At 42.6% G+C, this 23,458-nt stretch overlaps 1 protein-coding gene across 1 annotated transcript in view; it reads right to left on the bottom strand.

Moving 5' to 3' along the window:
- Positions 1 to 1,860: 1,860 nt before the first annotated feature.
- Positions 1,861 to 23,458, bottom strand: part of LOC144493109 (receptor-interacting serine/threonine-protein kinase 2-like) — a 36,149-nt gene continuing 14,551 nt past the window's right edge. The window contains exons 8-14 of the mRNA XM_078212011.1: positions 22,734 to 22,772; positions 19,499 to 19,537; positions 13,904 to 13,942; positions 9,192 to 9,230; positions 7,581 to 7,631; positions 6,349 to 6,387; positions 1,861 to 4,282 (exon numbers count right to left, since the gene is read on the bottom strand). Coding sequence (XP_078068137.1) covers positions 4,011 to 4,282; positions 6,349 to 6,387; positions 7,581 to 7,631; positions 9,192 to 9,230; positions 13,904 to 13,942; positions 19,499 to 19,537; positions 22,734 to 22,772 — 518 coding nt within the window. The 3' untranslated portion in view covers positions 1,861 to 4,010. The remainder of the gene's footprint in view (positions 4,283 to 6,348; positions 6,388 to 7,580; positions 7,632 to 9,191; positions 9,231 to 13,903; positions 13,943 to 19,498; positions 19,538 to 22,733; positions 22,773 to 23,458) is intronic.

Here is a 23,458-nt window from a genome sequence, read left to right as displayed (position 1 = left end):
GAGTGCAAAGTCCTTCAGGCCGCATGAGGGGAGACACAGCCCATTCCTGATTCCCCCACTCTGCCCTGACAATCCGCCCTCTCATGGGACACCACCCGGGCAACTCACAGTCAGCCCCCCACCACCACCCCCCTCTTCCTCCCCCCTCGCGTCCTCCATGCTGAGCCTCTTGTTTTCAAACCCTCCCACCCTCTGGCCAGCTCCCACTGGGGAAAGACTCTCCCTCAGCTGCTATATGGACAGGACGCCAGGAAGGAGGTCACGGGAAGCATTGCCTGCACACCAACCTCACAGTTCCTTTAGAGCAAGGAGTGCCCTGAAATGAAGGGAAAGTAAGGAAAGCAACGCCTCTCCCCGATGTGACGATTGTGGGACCCCCCATCCCAAGTTGCATTTACCTGTGTCCTCCGCTCCAGTGCTCCCTGAGCAGCGATACCCCGGAGAGTGCTGGCTGCTTGAGCACTATCCTCCGAAATCCCCCTCGGAGGTGAAGGTGCCAAGTTCACACTTATTTAGAGTTGTTGTAAAAGGTGTCGTTATGACATCATGCCAGTACCCACTGAATATCCAGTGAGGGAGACGGTGTTAGCTGATGACAAGTTAATGTATTAAAAGCGTGCTTTCTGGGGTCCCGTGGCGTGTTTCACGCCAGTGAGGGGGCTGAAAGATCCGGAACTCAGAAACTCACCAGTGCAAATCTCATTTTCTAGTCTATCTGGATTCTGAGCATGTTCGCCATTCCCACAGAGAGTGCCGCCTCAATATCACCCCCATTACATTTAAATGACTCGCTTGCACAATCACTGAACTTGAGTCAAATGGGAGCTTTGAAAAGATACAACAGCCACAAACAATTCTATAGAAGTCACTTAGATCCAAAATGTTAATCTGTTTCTCTCCACACATGCCGAGACCTGCTGAGTTTGTCCAGCATTTTTTTTAATTTCACATTCCAGCATCTGCCATATTTTGCTTTTATCACAATATTAATGGTCCTGATGGTCCCCAATAGGGAAACTGACTATAGCGTGTCATAGGGTTACCAATCCTCCATGTTTACGGATCAATGCCCATGACACTATTATCAGCAACCCTGGAGTAAAATCACTCAGACATTTAAAAAGTAGGGGAGGGGGATTTTCTGCTGGTGTTTGCCGTGAGCGGAAATGGCTACACTGCTGGTAAATCCCGCAGAACCAAGTATCTCAGTGGCAAGATCTTTTCTCAAATTTTCCCCACCAGTGTCACAATGAGGTTCCCTGTGAAAAGGGGTGGGAACCTTATTTAAATTCATTTAACATCAACTGAAAGGGCTCCTCTCCCTCCTCCCGTCTGTTCCTCCCTCGGTAAGGAATTCCCCCCTCGTTGACATGACTTCACGTCAGCGAGGTTTACAACAGGTAGTGAAAGACAGGAAGCAGTTGAAGGGAACCCCCCCCCAGAGTGCAAAGTATAACCCGGGGGGAGGACACAACAGTTTATATATTAATTCATGGGATGCAGAAGTCGCTGGTTAGTTTAGCAATAGCTTCCCATCCCTAATTGTCCCCTGAGGTGTGAATGTCACTGGTTAGGCCAGCATTTATTGCCCATCCCTAACTACCCTTGATGTGACTGAGCTGCCTTCTTGAACCGCTGCAGTCCATGTGGTGTAGGTACGCCCACAATGAGGTTAGAGGGAGTTCCAGGATTTTGACACAGCGACAGTGAAGGAACAAGTAAGTTAGTTTTCAGCTATGATTTTTCTTGCTTGGCAAACACTATCCCCACTTTGCCGTCCTTCTGACTGACTGAAGCTACTTTCTCACCTCTTTTCTTTCAATGATAGAGTATAAAATAACCTGAGACTTTATTATGTAGTAAAAATATACAGCTTTATTTTTTTACAATCAGAGGATGACACTAAAGCATAAAAGATTTTGATCAAGTTGCGACATTACTCAAGTCCCACCTGTGTTGGAAGCTTTGCTTTATGACTAGCAGCTAGAGAAGAGAAAAATTTCTGGAGGAGACTGCAGAACTTTAGGTTTTGGCTTCACATAGAACAATACTTTTTCGTGTTTTTCTGGTTGACGATTGGTGACTAGTGGTGTGCCTTAGGGATCAGTGTTGGGATCGCAATTGTTTACGATTTACATAGATGATTTGGAGTTGGGGACCAAGTGTGGTGTGTCAAAATTTGCAGATGAGTGGCAGAGCAAAGTGTGCAGAGGATGCTGAAAGTCTGTAAAGGGATACAGATAGTCTAAGTGAGTGGGTGAGGATCTGGCAGATGGAGTACAATGTTGGTAAATGTAAGGTCATCCATTCTGGTAGGAATAACAGCAAAATGGACTATTATTTAAATGGTAAAAAATTGCAGCATGCTGCTGTGTAGAGGGACCTGGGTGTCCTTGTGCAAGAGTCACAAGGGAGTTTGCAGGTGCAGCAGGTAATTAAGGCGGCAAATGGAATTTTGTCCTTCATTGCTAGAGGGATGGAGTTTAAAAAGAGCGAGGTTATGTTGCAGCTGTATAAGGTGCTGGTGAGGCCACACCTGAAGTGCTGTGTACAGTTTTGGTCTCCTTACTGGAGAAAGGATTTAATGGCACTGGAGGGGGTGCAGAGGAGATTCGCTAGGTTGATTCCAGAGTTGAGAGGGTTGGCTTATGAGGAGGGACTGAGTAGACTGGGGCTATACTAATTGAAATTCAGAAGAATGAGGGGAGATCTTATAGAAACATATAAGATTATGAAGGGAATAGATAAGATAGAAGCAAGGAAGTTGTTTCCACTGGCTGGTGAAACTAGAACTAGGGAGCATGGCGTCAAAATAAGGGGGAGCAGATTTAGGACTGAGTTGAGGAGGAACTTCTTCACACAAAGGGTTGTGAATCTGTGGAATTCCCTGCCCAGTGAAGCAGTTGAGGTTACCTCACTGAATGTTTTTAAGGCAAGGATAGATAAATTTTTGAACAGTAAAGGAATTAAGGGTTATGGTGAGCGGGCGGATAAGTGGAGCTGAGTCCACAAAAAGATCAGCCATGATCTTATTGAATGGTGGAGCAGGCTCGAGGGGCCAGAAGGCTTACTCCTAGTTCTTACGTTCTTATATTGCACGGAGGAATTCATCCCCCTGCCCTGCTCTTTCCTCATTGCCCTGAAATTTTGTATCTATTCGTTCCCTTTTATTGGGTCTGCTCCCTCCAACATTCCAGGCAGTGTATTTCAGAGCATAATAAAATTCTGGATTAAAAGAAAATCCATGACCAATAAAAATTGCAAATCTGATTTTTCCCCAGTGGGAAAGTTCATGTATAGTGAGTGATGCGAATGCAATGCGACAAGGTCTTAATTGTACTCTGAGAACACTGTACAATTGGCAAAAGTGGGGCTGTATCTTCTGCCACTATTAAATGTCATATATACATACAGTGCAGAAAAGGCCCTTCGTTCCATTGAGTTTGCACCGACAACTACCATTAAAGGCACACTAATCCTATTTCCTCGTCCCATATCCTTGAACGTTATGATATTTCAAGTGCTCATGCAAATATTTTTTAAATGTATGGTTCACACAAGGAGAGGGTTTTTAAATTTTTACTCCACTCTTAAAGTTACAAAGCCAATGCTCAGAGTGGACAGGGCTAATCCAAATCCATCTCCTGGCTTGCTCCAAAAACCAAATTCAAATTCCAATTGAATCCAATTCATGGTCCCCACAAGAGAGACAAACAAGATCCAAGCTGACAAGATAAGGCATTGCACCCCATCTGGGACTTGATCAGGAAATTCAGTCATGGGATGTGGACATTGCTGGCTGGGCCAGCATTTATTGCTCTAACATGAGGGCAATTAAGAGTCAACCACATCATTGTGGATCTGGAGTCACATGTAGGCCAGACCAGGTAAGGATGACAGCTTTCCTTCCCTTAAAGGACATTAGTGAACCAAATGGGCTTTCACGACAATCAACAATATATTCTCCAAGCTTGCTACAAGTTAGGGCAAACAGCAAATCTGTCACTGTGTCAACAGCAAAACAGCATTGCCAGGTCATTCCTCTTTATCTTCTTCAGGTGGAACACTAGCAATCTGCGATTAGCACTCTTCCCTTGCTGCTGCATCCATTTCTGAAGCATCTGATAGGCTTGCTCGTCCAAGCCAGCCCAATCGTTGTCATGATCAATGCAGTTGATATCCCCGTTAGTCAAACCCAAGGATCTGCCTAGCATCTTCCAGTCTTTATTGATCAACTTGGCCAGGGTCATACATTCATCTGAAGTAACAATGGATAGAGGATCTGAAACCAAATAAAAAGGCTAAATATAAAACAGGGTACAAAGAAACCAATAAATACACTTAAATGTGTGTTAATGCCCACAGAATTAAAATACTAGGTTGGGGTTTAATATTCAGTGGCAACTCCAACAGAATAAATATTCCATAATTTTTAAATCACTTTTGTTCAGTGATTTTTTTTTCAATTCATTCATAGGAAATGAGAAAGACTCGTATTTATTGCCCATTTCTAGTTCCTTGTCAGGGGACAAACCTGACACTCTATTTTCATAAAAATATGTGGAAATCCTAATTTCTAAAATTTAGAAAAACTGGACAAAGACCCTTCTAAAGTGGCTGAAGCTCTGTCTGTCTGTGACCTTTGAACAATAGAAGCTAACAAGGCAGTGCCACAGAAACCTGCACAGCAAGTTTCTGTGGCACTGCCCTGTCATCATCTGTGAAGAAACATCCATGGCTCCTGTGGGCTGCAGAGACCAAATTCAAAGAGCATCTGCATTTCATAAGCCAGGCTTGTCCAACCAGAGCCTATCCATCTGTAACTTTAAGAGTGGAGTAAAAATTTAAAAACCCTCTCCTTGTGTGAGCCATACATTTAAAAAATATTCGCATGAGCACTTGAAATATCATAACGTTCAATATCATAAGGTTCAAGGATATGGGAAAGTTACTCGCAACCTTCCTTTCAAGTCTTAATGGTTGAAACATTTAAACATCTCAAGAAGTCAGACAGTCGAGACACATCCTTTTGTCAAAGACAAGGTTAAAACATTTAACCATCTCAGGAACCCTGATGGAGGAGATGCTCCCTTCGTCAAAGACACCATAAAGAGGTGAGAGTGATATCACATGGAATCCTCTAACTTGTGTAACTAGTAATGTTGCCTTACTGTACTGAAAGAAAAACCTCAGTCTGCCAATTTATAACTTACAACTAGCAGCATGGATAAGGGGCTCTGTCCAGCTTGAATACATGGCCCCATCTACACTGTTTCTACTGGAATCTCTGCACCATCACCTACAAGACTGATTCACCTTTGCATGCCCATCTCCTCATGTGAAGTCAATTCCACTGGAAAAGTGGATTATACAACATAGGTTTTCAACCTGCAACCTTCCATGAAGGAATAACTCACTGGACTTTGACTCTGGGCTCGTGTGAAAAAAGAATCCTTTTCTCTGTGGTCTTTGCACTGTAAATCTTTCTTTTCGTTATCCTTCTTTTATGTATGAGTGTACAGGAGGTCATGTGGCAACCCACCCTCCTATGTTTTGACTGTGTGTAAATAAACTAACCCTTTTGAGTTCATCCCATCACAAGTTTGATGTGGGGTTAGTAATAGAAATTGGATCACACCAAAACTGAAGGGTTGGGAGATACATCGCTACTTATAAAGAGAAAAGCACAGCAAGATACCTTTCTGTATTTGGAAAGATGGCAAGTGGAAAAATCAGGGTTGTTTAAATTAACCCCCCTAGTCTGCCTTCTTTAGTCCAGACTTTGAATTCTGCAACCACCTTACCTAGTACAGGGAGCAGTGATGAATTCTGCACTAAAATATATCCTTGAAGGATTTGCTCGTGAGATTTATGTAAGAAGCTGAGGGAGGCCATGAACATATTACATAAAGAACAGACATTATCAAGAGAGACTTCGGATACTTCAGAATCGTAGAATCCCTACAGTTCAGAAGGAGGCCATTCAGCCCATTGAGCCTGCACTGACAACAGCCCCACCCAGGCCCTATCCCTGTAACCCCACATAACCCCCTGACACCAAGGGGCAATTTAGCATAGCCAATCAACCTGACCTGCACATCTTTGGACTGTGGGAGGAAACCAGAGCACCAAGAGAAAACCCACGTAGACACGGGGAGAATGTGCAAACTCCACACAGTCACCTGAGGCCGGAATTGAACCCGAGTCCCTGGTGCTGTGAGGCAGCAGTGCTAATCACTGTGCCGCCCATAATCCATTAGGTTTCATTGTCTCCAATCAGCTCACAGACAGGAAAATTCCAAGTAGTCATGGTATTTCCTATTCAAACAGTGTAAAAATATTACTCACACTTTACAATTTCTTCTTGGCTAGTGTTCTGAACTGATTCTACAAAAGGATATAATGAAAATCACATAGTTATTTTTTTAAGGGTGTTAAGAGGATGCAAGCTGGTGAAACAGAAATAAAGGCACAGAACATTCTTCCATTCAGAGAGTTTATTGACTGTTCCGATTTACATCTCTCCTCCCAGTGTCCCAGTTGTCCTCTATTTATATGTGCTCAAAGTATGTAAATACCGTTCGCCTGTGCATCCTAACAATACCATGAACAAAGGGTACTGGCCTCAATTTCACCCCTCCCTCCCCTCACCAAAACCTCCAGTCTTTACTTAGACACATGCCTCCTGGGGTCAGAGGACTAGATGAAAGGCCCTATCGACTGATGCCATGAGTCAGCAGAAGAGGTATTGTTCAAGCTCAATCCTCCCATATCTCTATTGTTCGCTTGGTGTTGATGGGCACAGGAAGGCGGCATCAAACTCACCAGCAATCCAATTCTCCCTGGATATCTTTCTCACCACTGACTCTTTGCTTTCCTCAGTAAGTTAGTCCAGGACATAAGGAGAGGAGCGCTATCTGTCCGGCTAGGCACAGGAGCACTGTTCACTCCTTGGGGGGAAGCTTTCCTCTTCTTTACACTTGGAGAATATTTAATAGTCAGGCACAGCGGAGGAGAAAATGGAGGAGGGACAGTCACACTGGGTATTTGCCCTAGAATTCCCTGGGCATTCTCACAATGGAGTTTGTAAATGCAGTAAATACAGACTCATTAGTATGGGGTGGGTGAGAGAGCTACTCACTGCCACACACTCAAGAGCTTCTGCAGAAACCTATTCTTAGTACTGCTGCTGATCCCCAGAACTCGCAATCGAACACCAAAGATTCGCACCGATGAGCTTTATTTCTTCATTTCCACATTACCACCCAGACTATCTTTAAACCTCAAACAGTATATCTGTCCTCACAGGTTTCACAGAGCTTGGATACATTGGCTGGAATTTTACCGCAACGTCTGGGCGGGCGTGGCTCACAGAACTGAATTCTCCGTTGGCCTCGGGTGGAATTTTCCAAGCCTCGCCCAAGCAAGGTCGTAAAATCCAGGCCTTTGTGTGTCTCAGCTCATCTGTGAAGGCCCAGAGAGGAAAATTGCCCTTCTCAATTCTTGTTACAAGGAGACCCTAGTGAGCTAAGAGCATTCCACAGATTTTGATCAGCGCAGGAAGCCAGCATCAAACTCACCAGCAATACAATTCTCGGAGTTAATTTCTTGACCATGTTCTGTACTATAAACTAATTAAACAAATGTAAAAAATAGGTTAGAATGGAGAATGTTGACATAACAAGCTCATATTGTCACTCAGTGCACAAATCCACAGGTTTTGCTATTTTAGTATGTAGGAGCAGCTTATAGAAAGATATCATGGGAGGATACTGCATCAAAGGAGGCCATTTGGCCCACCATGCTAGTGCTATCCAATTTGTCCCACTCCCCTGCTCTTTCCTTATAGCTTTGCCAATGCTTCTTTTTCAAATATATAACCCATTCCCTTCTGAATGTTGCAATTAAATCTGCTTTCATCAACCTTTCCAATCAGCACTTTCCAGATCACACCAACTCATGGGAGAACAAAAATCGTGTCTCTGCTGGTTTTTTGGCTAATTACCTTAAATTAGTGACAATGGTTACTGATGCGCGATTAAATCACTCGGGAGGCTAGATCGTACCCGGGAAATAAAGGCTTTTATTAGTAACAAGAATGGAGCATACTATGTAACAATACAATCCCAGACTAAAGGGTCACCAGGCAGTGCAGTGACCTTTATACTCCTACAAGTAGGCGGAGCCAACTGGAGTGTACCACAGAACAATACCAACAGGTAGAACACCCCAACCCTAACCCCAACAGTGACAACAGTAACATATGTACAAGTACCCATAGTGCTGACCATCTATGGTTCAGTACCCATAGTGGTAACCATCTATGGTTCACCACAGTTACTGCCTTCCTGTCTGTGGAAACAGTTCCTCTTTATTGAAACTCTTCAATAAAATGTGTGGCCTCTAACTTCATGAGTTTTTGTTCATGTTTTCATGGGATATGGGCAAGGCCAACATATTATTGTCCATCCCGAAAAGCCCTTGAACTGAGTGGCTTGTTCGGCCATTTCAAGGGCATTTAAAAGTCAACCCATGTTGCTGTGGCTCTGGAGTCATATATAGGCCACAGCAGGTAAGGATGGCAAATTTCCTTCCCTAAAAGACATTAGTAAACAGATGGGTTTTTACAACAATCAATGAGAATTGTCATGGTTAGCATTACTGAGATCTGCTTTATTTTCCAGATTTTTATTAATTAATTGAATTTAAATTCCATGAGGGATTGAACCAGTGTTCCCAGGGTATTAACCTGGCCTTTGGATTACTAATATTACCACCATGCCGTCATCTCTTTAACAGGGCTTCAGCTGGCCAGTGAGCCAGCAACCCAATTGAAATAGATAGATCAGATCTATCCGAGTTAAACCACGAGCCAGTATTTGCAACGGGATTTTGGATTGAGAGGGAAGATTCCTGATGTGGATCCAGCAGTTGCAGAGCGGGAATGGAGGTCGCACGTTCACTAGTGAGTGATGTTACACGAGCTTGGGAGAGTACAACTCATCACAAGCCAGCGGCACCGGGTAACCCTGACACTCGCACAGAATCAAAATGGTGAAAGAGCATAGAAAGAGGTCACTTGCTCCCTCCTCACCCTGCAGCCACTATGGTTAAAGTGAAGACTTTAGGAGAACACAGTGTTGGGGTACCTAGCATAATATTTGTTTTGAGAGAGACAATCACTGACTCACCCGCAAAGTGTTTGTGTTCATTCTGTTCCTCAACTGGTTCTAAACAAAACAGAGAATGGTTAGCAGCTAGAAGTAGACATTGTAACATGAATTCATTTTTGAACAGAAGGAGCTCTGCATTCCTGAGTGGGGGCCATTTAAAACACAGGTCAAGTCATTTTTCACAACACTACTGTATGTAATGCTTTACAATCCAAAATCATGGGCAGGTACTGCTACCTATTGGTGGCTCAGAGGAACTGCAGCATGTGGAGGACTCAGGGTTTTCACATAGCAGAGCAGCTATCTCATTGCAATCTACTGAAAGTCATCCCTCGAGCTAGACCTTTGTCAGTATTGAGTGCAACAGTCTCAAACCCTCTCCTCTATCAGGGTCAAACAGTGCAGGAGGAAATAACACTAATAGAAATAAATAAATACAATCTGATAGCCATTACAGAATCAAGGCTGAAGGATGACATCGGTTGGGACCTGAGTGTTGAACAGTACATGACATTTAGGAAGGTCAGGAAGCTAGGGAATCTTGGAGGGATGGCTCCGTTTATTAATGATGGTATTAGTAAAATAGAGACGAAAGACCGAAGTTCAGGAGGCCAGATGTAGAAGCTGTTTGGGTAGAGATGAGAAATTATAATGGCTAGATGTCAACTGTGGGAGCAATGTATAGGCTGGAGAGATCAGGTAGGCAAAGGTAGCATAGAAGAGGATTTCATAGAATGTTTTCAGGATAGTTTTGTAGAAAAGCAATTCTAAAGCCAACCAGAGAGCAGGCTATACTAAACCTGGTATTGTGTAGCAAGGTAGGATTCATTGATGACCTTTTAGTAAAAGGCACCCCTAGGTAGCAACGATCATAATATGATTGAATTTTAAATTCCGTTTGAGGAAGAGAAGAACGGGTCCAAGATTTGTATTTTAAACTTATAAGGGTGATTAATAGGACACAAAAGCAGAGCTGGCCAAGGTGAGCTGGCAAGTTAGGTTAAGGGATAGGTCACAAGAGATGCAGTGGCAGACATTTAAGAGAATAATTCAGAATACACAGAATAGATACATTCCAGTGAGAAAGAAAAATTCCGAGGGCAGGAACCCATCATCTACAGTTAACTAAAAACCATAGCATCAAACTTAAAAGAGAAAGCATTTAGTTGTGCAAAAATAGGTGACAGGTCAGAAGAATTTTAAAAACAACAAATATTAAAAACAGCAAAGAATGACTAAATAAATGATAAAGAAGGGAAAAAGAGTAAGAGAGAATGCGAGCTAGAAACATGAAAACACAGTGAGAGTTTCTATAGGTATTTTAAAAAGATAAGAGCTAACAAAGGAGCATTGATCCTCTGGAAAGTGAGTCTGGGGAGTTAATAATGGAAAATAAGGAGATGGAGACTAATTACACAGGTATTTTGCATCAGTCTTCACCATAGATGACACAAGTAACATCCAAAAAAGAGCTGTGAGTCAGGAAATGGAAGGGAAGGAGGATCTCAAGAAATTTATAATCATAGAATCCATTACAGTGCAGGGGGCCACCATTTGGCCCATTGAGTCTGCACTGACAGCAATCCCACCCAGGCCCTATCCTTGTAACCCCACGTAATCCCCCTGACACTAAGGAGCAATCCCACCCAGTCCTGTTCCCTGTAACCCCAAGTATTCACCCCAGTAAGCCCCCTAAATCAACACATCTTGGGGCACAAACAGGCAATTTAGCAAGGCCAATCCACCTAACCTGCACATTTTTGGACTGTGGGAGGAACAGAGCATTCGGAGGAAACCCACACAGACATGGGGAGAATGTGCAAACTCCACACAGACAGTCACCCGAGGCCGGAATTGAACCCAGGTCCCTGGCGCTCTGAGGCAGCAGTGCTAACCACTGTGCCAATGTGCTGCCGGTGAAGTGGTACTTCGCAAATAGTAGGAGTTGCAGGTTGACAAAATCTCTGACTCCTGATGGATTCAACTTAGGGTCTTCAAAGACATGCCTAATGAGATAGTTGATGCATCCGTTTTAATTTTTTTAATTCCCTAGATTCAGGGAACGCCCCATTAGATTGAAAAATAGTGAATGTAACTCCATTATTCAAAAAGGAGGGACACAGAGCAGGAAACGGCAGAACAGTTAGTGTACATCTGACATAGGGAAGCTGTTATTAATAACAATACAATAGGGTACTTGGAAAAATTCAAGGTAATCAGGCAGTCGATATGATTTTGTGAAAAGAAAATCATGAAATCAGAAAATTTATTGGGGTTTTTCAATGAGTCACACATGCTGTTGATAAAGGGGAACCAGTGGATGTACTGTACTTAGATTTCCAGAAGGCATTTAATAAGGTGCCGCATCAAAGGTTAAAACAGAAAATAAAAGTTAATGGTGTAGGGGGTAACATTGGCATGGATAGACAATTGGCTAGCTAACAGGAAACAGAGTAAGTATAAATGAACCAATTACTGGTTGGCACGTTGTAACAAGTGATGCGCCACAGGGGTCAGTGCTGGGGCCTCAACCTTTTAGAAATTATACAAATAACTTGGATGAAGGGATTGAAGGTATAGTTGGTACATTTGCTGATTATATAAAGATATGCAGGAAACAAAGTTGTGAAGATGGCGTAATGAGGCTAGATAGGGACATGGATACGATGAATAAGTGAGCAAAAATCTAGATTTGAAGTATAATGTAGGAAAATGTGAAAATGTCCATTTTGGCAGGAAGAATAAAAAAAAGCAAATTATCTAAATGTTGAGTGAGTGCCGAGCTCTGAGATGTAGGGGGTTCTGGGTGTCCTAGTGCATGAATCACAAAAGATTTGTATACAGGTACAACAAGTAATTAGGAAAGCTAATAGAATGTTACAATTTATTGTGAGGGGAATTGATTACAAAAGTAGGACAGTTATGCTTTTGTGCTTCAGTACTGGGTATTAGTGAGACCACATCTGGAGTACTGTGTACAGTATTGGTCACTTTATTTAAGAAAGGATATAAATGCATTGGAAGCAGTTCAGAGAAGGTTTACTAAACTAATACCAGGAATGGGTGGGTTGTTTTATGAGGAAAGGTTAGACAGACTAGGCTTGCATCTACTGGAGTTTAGAAGACTAAGAGGCCACTTGATTGAAACATACAAGATCCTGAGGGGTCTTGACAAGGGAGGTGTGAAGAGGATGTTTTCTCTTGTAGGAGAATCTAGAACAAGGGGTCACTGCTTAAAAATAAGGGGTCGCCAATCTCAGGCAGAGATGAGAAGATTTTTATTTCTCTTAGATGGTGCTGAGTCTTTCAGACTCCCTCCCTCAAAAGAGGTCGGAAGCAGAGTCTTGGAGCATTTTTAAGACAGAGGTAGATAGATCCTTGATAAGTAAGGGGGTGAAAAGTTATAAGGAGTAGGAGGGAATGTGAAGTTGAAGTTACAATCCAATCTATCATGAACGGGCTGAATGGCCTACTTCTACTCTTAATTCGTATGTTCATAAATTCGTGTGGGGAGGCAATTTAGCCTTTTGTCTCCATGCTGGCTCTGTGCAAGAATGATTCAGTTAGTTTAACCCCCTCCCCACACTTTTTCACTCCAACCCTGACAATCTTCTCTCTTCAGGTACTTCTCTTCCTAAAGCCACAATTGAATCTTCCCCCACCGCACTCTCGGGCAGTGAAATCCAGATCCTAACCACTTACTGGGCAAAAATGTTTTTCCTCTTGTCATCATTGTTTTATTTGCCAATCATTTTAAATTGATAGCCTCTGGTCTTTGACCCTTCCACCAATGGGAACGGCTTTTCCATTTCTACTCTGTCTAAAGCTCTCATAACTTTGAACATCTCTATTAAACCTCCTGTCAACCGTCCCTCCTGTAGGAGAATAGACTAGTCTCTACAATTTATTCAAGTAACCAAAGTCTTTCATCCCAGAATCTCCCATTAATCCTTTCTGCATCTTCTCTAAAGTCTCATGTCCATCCTAAGCTGTGCTGCTCCCATTACACTGCTGTGAACATACTCACTTTGTACTATGTTGTCAGGTCCCATTTGCAAAGCCGCACTTACTTTAGTCACTGTTTCTCTCTTGCCACCTCAAGACACAGACAGGCAGCTGAGATAATAAGTGAGAGCAGACCATACAAATACAGGTGAAATCTCTCCAGTCCTCACTCACCCAAACAGTTTAAAGCTGAGCTCCGGGCTCTGAACCTCACAGTCAGCACCCCATGCTCTTTGAATGAAGTAGGCTCTGGTTCATGAATATGCATGCATACATACACATGTGCAAACAGAAACACATATACACACACATGCATGTGTACACATACACGTTTTAAAGTTTATTTAGTGTCACAAGTAGGCTTACATTAATACTGCAATGAAGTTACTGTGAAAATCCCCGAGTTGCTACACTGCGGCGCCTGTCCAGGTACACTGAGGGAGAATGTGGCATGGGCAATGCACCTAATCAGCCCGTCTGTGCACACAGAGCAACATGCGTTCACACACGTTCACACACAAACATACGCGTGCGTGCATACAACACACGGATCAGGAACAATGATCATAAACTAAGACCAATTACTTTGACACAAGAAGAGATTAGCTCAAGCAGCACAGACAAGAGGTTGGAAAGGCCCCAAGATTAAAACAAAGCTTTTAGGGAAACACAGTGTCGGGGCGCCTACTTAATACTTGTTTTCAGGGAGACAATCACTGACTCACCCACAAAGTGTTTGTGTTCATTCTGTTCCTCAACTGGTTCTAAACAAAACAGAGAATGGTTAGCAGCTAGAAGTAGACATTGTAACATGAATTCATTTTTGAACAGAAGGAGCTCTGCATTCCTGAGTGGGGGCCATTTAAAACACAGGTCAAGTCATTTTTCACAACACTGCCGTATGTAATGCTGATGTGGAGATGCCAGCGTTGGACTGGGGTCAGCACAGTAAGAAGTCTCACAACACCAGGTTAAAGTCCAACAGGTTTATTTGGTAGCACAAGCTTTCGGAATGTCGCTCCTTCTTAGGAGGAGCGACACTCCGAAATCTTGTGCTACCAAATAAACCTGTTGGACTTTAACCTAGTGTAGTGAGACTTCTTACTGTATGTAATGCTGTACAATCCAAAATCATGGGCAGGTACTGCTACCTATTGGTGGTCATGATGTGGAGATGCCGGCGTTGGACTGGGGTAAACACAGTAAGAAGTTTAACAACACCAGGTTAAAGTCCAACAGGTTTATTTGGTAGCAAAAGCCACACAAGCTTTCGAGGCTCTGAGCCCCTTCTTCAGGTGAGTGGGAATTCTGTTCACAAACAGAACTTATAAGACACAGACTCAATTTACATGAATAATGGTTGGAATGCGAATACTTACAACTAATCCAGTCTTTAAGAAACAAAACAATGGGAGTGGAGAGAGCATCAAGACAGGCTAAAAAGATGTGTATTGTCTCCAGACAAGACAGCCAGTGAAACTCTGTGGCTCAGAGGAACTGCAGCATGTGGAGGACTCAGGGTTTTCACATAGCAGAGCAGCTATCTCATTGCAATCTACTGAAAGTCATCCCTCGAGCTAGACCTTTGTCAGTATTGAGTGCAACAGTCTCAAACCCTCTCCTCTATCAGGGTCAAACAGTGCAGGAGGAAATAACACTAATAGAAATAAATAAATACAATCTGATAGCCATTACAGAATCAAGGCTGAAGGATGACATCGGTTGGGACCTGAGTGTTGAACAGTACATGACATTTAGGAAGGTCAGGAAGCTAGGGAATCTTGGAGGGATGGCTCCGTTTATTAATGATGGTATTAGTAAAATAGAGACGAAAGACCGAAGTTCAGGAGGCCAGATGTAGAAGCTGTTTGGGTAGAGATGAGAAATTATAATGGCTAGATGTCAACTGTGGGAGCAATGTATAGGCTGGAGAGATCAGGTAGGCAAAGGTAGCATAGAAGAGGATTTCATAGAATGTTTTCAGGATAGTTTTGTAGAAAAGCAATTCTAAAGCCAACCAGAGAGCAGGCTATACTAAACCTGGTATTGTGTAGCAAGGTAGGATTCATTGATGACCTTTTAGTAAAAGGCACCCCTAGGTAGCAACGATCATAATATGATTGAATTTTAAATTCCGTTTGAGGAAGAGAAGAACGGGTCCAAGATTTGTATTTTAAACTTATAAGGGTGATTAATAGGACACAAAAGCAGAGCTGGCCAAGGTGAGCTGGCAAGTTAGGTTAAGGGATAGGTCACAAGAGATGCAGTGGCAGACATTTAAGAGAATAATTCAGAATACACAGAATAGATACATTCCAGTGAGAAAGAAAAATTCCGAGGGCAGGAACCCATCATCTACAGTTAACTAAAAACCATAGCATCAAACTTAAAAGAGAAAGCATTTAGTTGTGCAAAATTAGGTGACAGGTCAGAAGAATTTTAAAAACAACAAATATTAAAAACAGCAAAGAATGACTAAATAAATGATAAAGAAGGGAAAAAGAGTAAGAGAGAATGCGAGCTAGAAACATGAAAACACATAGTGAGAGTTTCTATAGGTATTTTAAAAAGATAAGAGCTAACAAAGGAGCATTGATCCTCTGGAAAGTGAGTCTGGGGAGTTAATAATGGAAAATAAGGAGATGGAGACTAATTACACAGGTATTTTGCATCAGTCTTCACCATAGATGACACAAGTAACATCCAAAAAAGAGCTGTGAGTCAGGAAATGGAAGGGAAGGAGGATCTCAAGAAATTTATAATCATAGAATCCATTACAGTGCAGGGGGCCACCATTTGGCCCATTGAGTCTGCACTGACAACAATCCCACCCAGGCCCTATCCTTGTAACCCCACGTAATCCCCCTGACACTAAGGAGCAATCCCACCCAGACCTGTTCCCTGTAACCCCAAGTATTCACCCCAGTAAGCCCCCTAATCAACACATCTTGGGGCACAAACAGGCAATTTAGCAAGGCCAATCCACCTAACCTGCACATTTTTGGACTGTGGGAGGAACAGAGCATTCGGAGGAAACCCACACAGACATGGGGAGAATGTGCAAACTCCACACAGACAGTCACCCGAGGCCGGAATTGAACCCAGGTCCCTGGCGCTCTGAGGCAGCAGTGCTAACCACTGTGCCAATGTGCTGCCGGTGAAGTGGTACTTCGCAAATAGTAGGAGTTGCAGGTTGACAAAATCTCTGACTCCTGATGGATTCAACTTAGGGTCTTCAAAGACATGCCTAATGAGATAGTTGATGCATCCGTTTTAATTTTTTTAATTCCCTAGATTCAGGGAACGCCCCATTAGATTGAAAAATAGTGAATGTAACTCCATTATTCAAAAAGGAGGGACACAGAGCAGGAAACGGCAGAACAGTTAGTGTACATCTGACATAGGGAAGCTGTTAGTAATAACAATACAATAGGGTACTTGGAAAAATTCAAGGTAATCAGGCAGTCAATATGATTTTGTGAAAAGAAAATCATGAAATCAGAAAATTTATTGGGGTTTTTCAATGAGTCACACATGCTGTTGATAAAGGGGAACCAATGGATGTACTGTACTTAGATTTCCAGAATGCATTTAATAAGGTGCCGCATCAAAGGTTATAACAGAAAATAAAAGTTAATGGTGTAGGGGGTAACATTGGCATGGATAGACAATTGGCTAGCTAACAGGAAACAGAGTAAGTATAAATGAACCAATTACTGGTTGGCAAGTTACTGTAACAAGTGATGCGCCACAGGGGTCAGTGCTGGGGCCTCAACTTTTTAGAAATTATACAAATAACTTGGATGAAGGGATTGAAGGTATGGTTGGTACATTTGCTGATTATATAAAGATATGCAGGAAACAAAGTTGTGAAGATGGCGTAATGAGGCTAGATAGGGACATGGATACGATGAATAAGTGAGCAAAAATCTAGATTTGAAGTATAATGTAAGAAAATGTGAAAATGTCCATTTTGGCAGGAAGAATAAAAAAAAGCAAATTATCTAAATGTTGAGTGAGTGCCGAGCTCTGAGATGTAGGGGGTTCAGGGTGTCCTAGTGCGTGAATCACAAAAGATTTGTATACAGGTACAACAAGTAATTAGGAAAGCTAATAGAATGTTACAATTTATTGTGAGGGGAATTGATAACAAAAGTAGGACAGTTATGCTTTTGTGCTTCAGTACTGGGTATTAGTGAGACCACATCTGGAGTACTGTGTACAGTATTGGTCACTTTATTTAAGAAAGGATATAAATGCACTGGAAGCAGTTCAGAGAAGGTTTACTAAACTAATACCAGGAATGGGTGGGTTCATAGAAATCATAGAAACCCTACAGTGCAGAAGGAGGCCATTCGGCCCATCGAGTCTGCACCGACCACAATCCCACCCAGGCCCTACCCCCACATATTTACCCGCTAATCCCTCTAACCTACGCATCTCAGGAGTCTAAGGGGCAATTTTTAACCTGGCCAATCAACCTAACCCGCACATCTTTGGACTGTGGGAGGAAACCGGAGCACCCGGAGGAAACCCACGCAGACACGAGGAGAATGTGCAAACTCCACACAGACAGTGACCCGAGCCAGGAATCGAACCCGGGACCCTGGAGCTGTGAAGCAGCAGTGCTAACTCTGTACTACCGTGCCGCCCATTGGTTGTTTTATGAGGAAAGGTTAGACAGACTAGGCTTGCATCCACTGGAGTTTAGAAGACTAAGAGGCCACTTGATTGAAACATACAAGATCCTGAGGGGTCTTGACAAGGGAGGTGTGAAGAGGATGTTTTCTCTTGTAGGAGAATCTAGAACAAGGGGTCACTGCTTAAAAATAAGGGGTCGCCAATCTCAGGCAGAGATGAGAAGATTTTTATTTCTCTTAGATGGTGCTGAGTCTTTCAGACTCCCTCCCTCAAAAGGGGTCGGAAGCAGAGTCTTGGAGCATTTTTAAGACAGAGGTAGATAGATCCTTGATAAGTAAAGGGGTGAAAAGTTATAAGGAGTAGGAGGGAATGTGAAGTTGAAGTTACAATCCAATCTATCATGAAGGGGCTGAATGGCCTACTTCTACTCTTAATTCGTATGTTCATAAATTCGTGTGGGGAGGCAATTTAGCCTTTTGTCTCCATGCTGGCTCTGTGCAAGAATGATTCAGTTAGTTTAACCCCCTCCCCGCACTTTTTCACCTCAACCCTGACAATCTTCTCTCTTCAGGTACTTCTCTTCCTAAAGCCACAATTGAATCTTCCCCCACCGCACTCTCGGGCAGTGAAATCCAGATCCTAACCACTTACTGGGCAAAAATGTTTTTCCTCTTGTCATCATTGTTTTATTTGCCAATCATTTTAAATTGATAGCCTCTGGTCTTTGACCCTTCCACCAATGGGAACGGCTTTTCCATTTCTACTCTGTCTAAAGCTCTCATAACTTTGAACATCTCTATTAAACCTCCTGTCAACCGTCCCTCCTGTAGGAGAATAGACTAGTCTCTACAATTTATTCAAGTAACCAAAGTCTTTCATCCCGGAATCTCCCATTAATCCTTTCTGCATCTTCTCTAAAGTCTCATGTCCATCCTAAGCTGTGCTGCTCCCATTACACTGCTGTGAACATACTCACTTTGTACTATGTTGTCAGGTCCCATTTGCAAAGCCGCACTTACTTTAGTCACTGTTTCTCTCTTGCCACCTCAAGACACAGACAGGCAGCTGAGATAATAAGTGAGAGCAGACCATACAAATACAGGTGAAATCTCTCCAGTCCTCACTCACCCAAACAGTTTAAAGCTGAGCTCCGGGCTCTGAACCTCACAGTCAGCACCCCATGCTCTTTGAATGAAATAGGCTCTGGTTCATGAATATGCATGCATACATACACATGTGCAAACAGAAACACATATACACACACATGCATGTGTACACATACACGTTTTAAAGTTTATTTAGTGTCACAAGTAGGCTTACATTAATACTGCAATGAAGTTACTGTGAAAATCCCCTAGTTGCTACACTGCGGCGCCTGTCCAGGTACACTGAGGGAGAATGTGGCATGGGCAATGCACCTAACCAGCCCGTCTGTGCACACAGAGCAACATGCGTTCACACACGTTCACACACAAACATACGCGTGCGTGCATACAACACACGGATCAGGAACAATGATCATAAACTAAGACCAATTACTTTGACACAAGAAGAGATTAGCTCAAGCAGCACAGACAAGAGGTTGGAAAGGCCCCAAGATTAAAACAAAGCTTTTAGGGAAACACAGTGTCGGGGCGCCTACTTAATACTTGTTTTCAGGGAGACAATCACTGACTCACCCACAAAGTGTTTGTGTTCATTCTGTTCCTCAACTGGTTCTAAATAAAACAGAGAATGGTTAGCAGTTAGAAGTAGACATTGTAACATGAATTCATTTTTGAACAGAAGGAGCTCTGCATTCCTGAGTGGGGGCCATTTAAAACACAGGTCAAGTCATTTTTCACAACACTGCCGTATGTAATGCTGATGTGGAGATGCCGGCGTTGGACTGGGGTCAGCACAGTAAGAAGTCTCACAACACCAGGTTAAAGTCCAACAGGTTTATTTGGTAGCACAAGCTTTCGGAATGTCGCTCCTTCTTAGGAGGAGCGACACTCCGAAATCTTGTGCTACCAAATAAACCTGTTGGACTTTAACCTAGTGTAGTGAGACTTCTTACTGTATGTAATGCTGTACAATCCAAAATCATGGGCAGGTACTGCTACCTATTGGTGGCTCAGAGGAACTGCAGTATGTGGAGGACTCAGGGTTTTCACATAGCAGAGCAGCTATCTCATTGCAATCTACTGAAAGTCATCCCTCGAGCTAAACCTTTGTCAGTATTGAGTGCAACAGTCTCAAACCCTCTCCTCTATCAGGGTCAAACAGTGCAGGAGGAAATAACACTAATAGAAATAAATAAATACAATCTGATAGCCATTACAGAGACAAGGCCGGAGGATGACATCGGTTGGGACCCGAGTGTTGAACAGTACATGACATTTAGGAAGGTCAGGAAGCTAGGGAATCTTGGAGGTATGGCTCCATTTATTAATGATGGTATTAGTAAAATAGAGACCAAAGGCCGAAGTTCAGGAGGCCAGATGTAGAAGCTGTTTGGGTAGAGATGAGAAATTATAATGGCAAGATGTCAACTGTGGGAGCAATGTATAGGCTGGAGAGATCAGGTAGGCAAAGGTAGCACAGAAGAGGATTTCATAGAATGTTTTCAGGATAGTTTTGTAGAAAAGCAATTCTAAAGCCAACCAGAGAGCAGGCTATACTAAACCTGGTATTGTGTAGCAAGGTAGGATTCATTGATGACCTTTTAGTAAAAGGCACCCCTAGGTAGCAACGGTCATAATATGATTGAATTTTAAATTCCGTTTGAGGAAGAGAAGAACGGTGCCAAGATTAGTATTTTAAACTTATAAGGGTGATTAATAGGACACAAAAGCAGAACTGGCCAAGGTGAGCTGGCAAATTAGGTTAAGGGATAGGTCACAAGAGATGCAGTGGCAGACATTTAAGAGAATAATTCAGAATACACAGAATAGATACATTCCAATGAGAAAGAAAAATTCCGAGGGCAGGAACCCACCATCTACAGTTAACTAAAAAACATAGCATCAAACTTAAAAGAGAAAGCATTTTGTTGTGCAAAAAAGGTGACAGGTCAGAAGAATTTTAAAATGCAACAAATATTAAAAACAGCAAAGAATGACTAAATAAATGATAAAGAAGGGAAAAAGAGTAAGAGGGAAAGCGAGCTAGAAACATGAAAACACATAGTGAGAGTTTCTATAGGTATTTTAAAAACATAAGAGCTAACAAAGGAGCATTGATCCTCTGGAAAGTGAGTCTGGGGAGTTAATAATGGAAAATAAGGAGATGGAGACTAATTACACAGGTATTTTGCATCAGTCTTCACCATAGATGACACAAGTAACATCCAAAAAAGAGCTGTGAGTCAGGAAATGGAAGGGAAGGAAGATACCAGGAAAATTATTATCTCCAGTGAAGTGGTACTTCGCAAATCGTTGGAGTTGGAGGCTGACAAAATCTCTGACTCCTGATGGATTCAACTTAGGGTCTTCAAAGACATGGCTAATGAGATAGACGATGCATCCGTTTTAATTTTTTTAATTCCCTAGATTCAGGGAAGGCCCCATTAGATTGAAAAATAGTGAATGTAACTCCGTTATTCAAAAAGGGAGGGAAACAGAGAGAAGGAAACGGCAGAACAGTTAGTGTGCATCTGATATAGCGAAGCCATTATTAATAACAATACAATAGGGTACTTGGAAAAATTCAAGGTAATCAGGCAGTCGATATGGTTTTGTGAAAAGAAAATCATGAAATCAGAAAATTTATTGGGGTTTTTCAATGAGTCACACATGCTGTTGATAAAGGGGAACCAGTGGATGTACTGTACTTAAGATTTCCAGAATGCATTTAATAAGGTGCCGCATCAAAGGTTATAACAGAAAGCAAAAGTTCATGGCATGGGGGTAGCATTGGCATGGATAGACAATTGGCTAACTAATAGGAAACAGAGAGTAAGCATAAATGAACCATTTACTGTCTGGCAAGTTGTAACAAGTGATGCGCCACAGGGGTCAGTGCTGGGGCCTCAACATTTTAGAAATTGTGCAAATGACTTGGATGAAGGGACTGAAGGTATGGTTGGTAAATTTGCTGATTATATAAATGATCAATCTATTCAAGTAACCAAAGTCTTTCATCCCGGAATCTCCCATTCATCCTTTCTGCATCTTCTCTAAAGTCTCATGTCCATCCCAAACTGTGCTGCTCCCATTACACTGCTGTGAACGTACTCACTTTGTACTATGTTGTCAGGTCCCATTTGCAAAGCCCCACTTACTTTAGTCACTGTTTCTCTCTTGCCACCTCAAGACACAGACAGGCAGCTGAGATAATAAGTGAGAGCAGACCATACAAATACAGGTGAAATCTCTCCAGTCCTCACTCACCCAAACAGTTTAAAGCTGAGCTCCGGGCTCTGAACCTCACAGTCAGCACCCCATGCTCTTTGAATGAAATAGGCTCTGGTGCATGAATATGCATGCATACATGTGCATACATACACGTGCAAACAGAAACATGTATAAACACACATGCATGTGTACACATACACGTTTATTTAGTGTCACAAGTAGGCTTACATTAACACTGCAATGAAGTTACTGTGAAAATCCCCTAGTCCCCACACTGCAGCTCCTGTTCAGGTACACTGAGGGAGAATGTGGCATGGGCAATGCACCTAACCTGCACGTCTGTGCACACAGAGCAACATGCATGCACACACGAACACACGTGTACATGCATACAACACACAGATCAGGAACAATGATCATAAACTAAGACCAATTACTTTGACACCAGAAGAGATTAGTTCAAGCAGCACAGAGAAGAGATTGGAAAGGCCCCAAGATTAAAACAAAGCTTTTAGGGAAACACAGTGTTGGGGCGCCTACTTAATACTTGTTTCCATGGAGACAATCACTGACTCACCCAGAAGGTTGGTGGCTTCATTCTGTTCCTGAACTGGTTCTAAACAAAACAGAAAACAGTTCGCAATAAGCAGGAGATACTGTAACAGGAATTTATCTTTCAACAGAGGGATGTCTGCATTCCTGAGTGGAGACCATTTAAAACACAGATCAAGTCAGTGTTGACAACACTGACGGATGCATTTCTGTACAATGTGAAGGCAAGGGCCTATAGTGCTGCCAAGTGGTGACTCAGGGGAACTGCAGCAGATGGACAACATCTGATTTTTAAAAAGCTTCTTCCCTCTTCAAAGTGTAAGTAAACGAGGAACTGGGAATGTCCCAGTGCTTAGCAATGACTCCCTTCAAAAGCACTTGTACTTCTGTGCACCATTTACAGCGAACAATGGGCTGACCATCCAGTGCTGGTATTAGTCCTTGAAAAATGTCTGTTCAGCGTCACTGGTATTTGCTGTGTGCAGATTAATACCGAGAAGCCGGTTCAGAAAATCCATGCTCAAGTCTAAGGGAATCCATCTGGTGATATCATCCCAAAGCATCCACACCAGGTAGGGAAGGAAAAGCTCATTCAGGTATCATACCCAACAGGTAAAAGTTGCCATAGTCCCAAATGACTGTAGGCTGATTTAACCTGAGGCTCACCGCGCCTCAGGCGAGGGGTAAGGTTGAGAAGGTGGCCTTTCATGAATAACCTATACTCAATAATACTGTCAAGAAACAGAGACA

The sequence above is a fragment of the Mustelus asterias genome, chromosome 4, assembly GCF_964213995.1.
Source record: "Mustelus asterias chromosome 4, sMusAst1.hap1.1, whole genome shotgun sequence".
Lineage (NCBI taxonomy): Eukaryota > Metazoa > Chordata > Chondrichthyes > Carcharhiniformes > Triakidae > Mustelus > Mustelus asterias.
The sequence above is the reverse complement of the archived record's forward strand: the minus strand, read 5'-3'. Positions and strand labels throughout refer to the sequence as shown.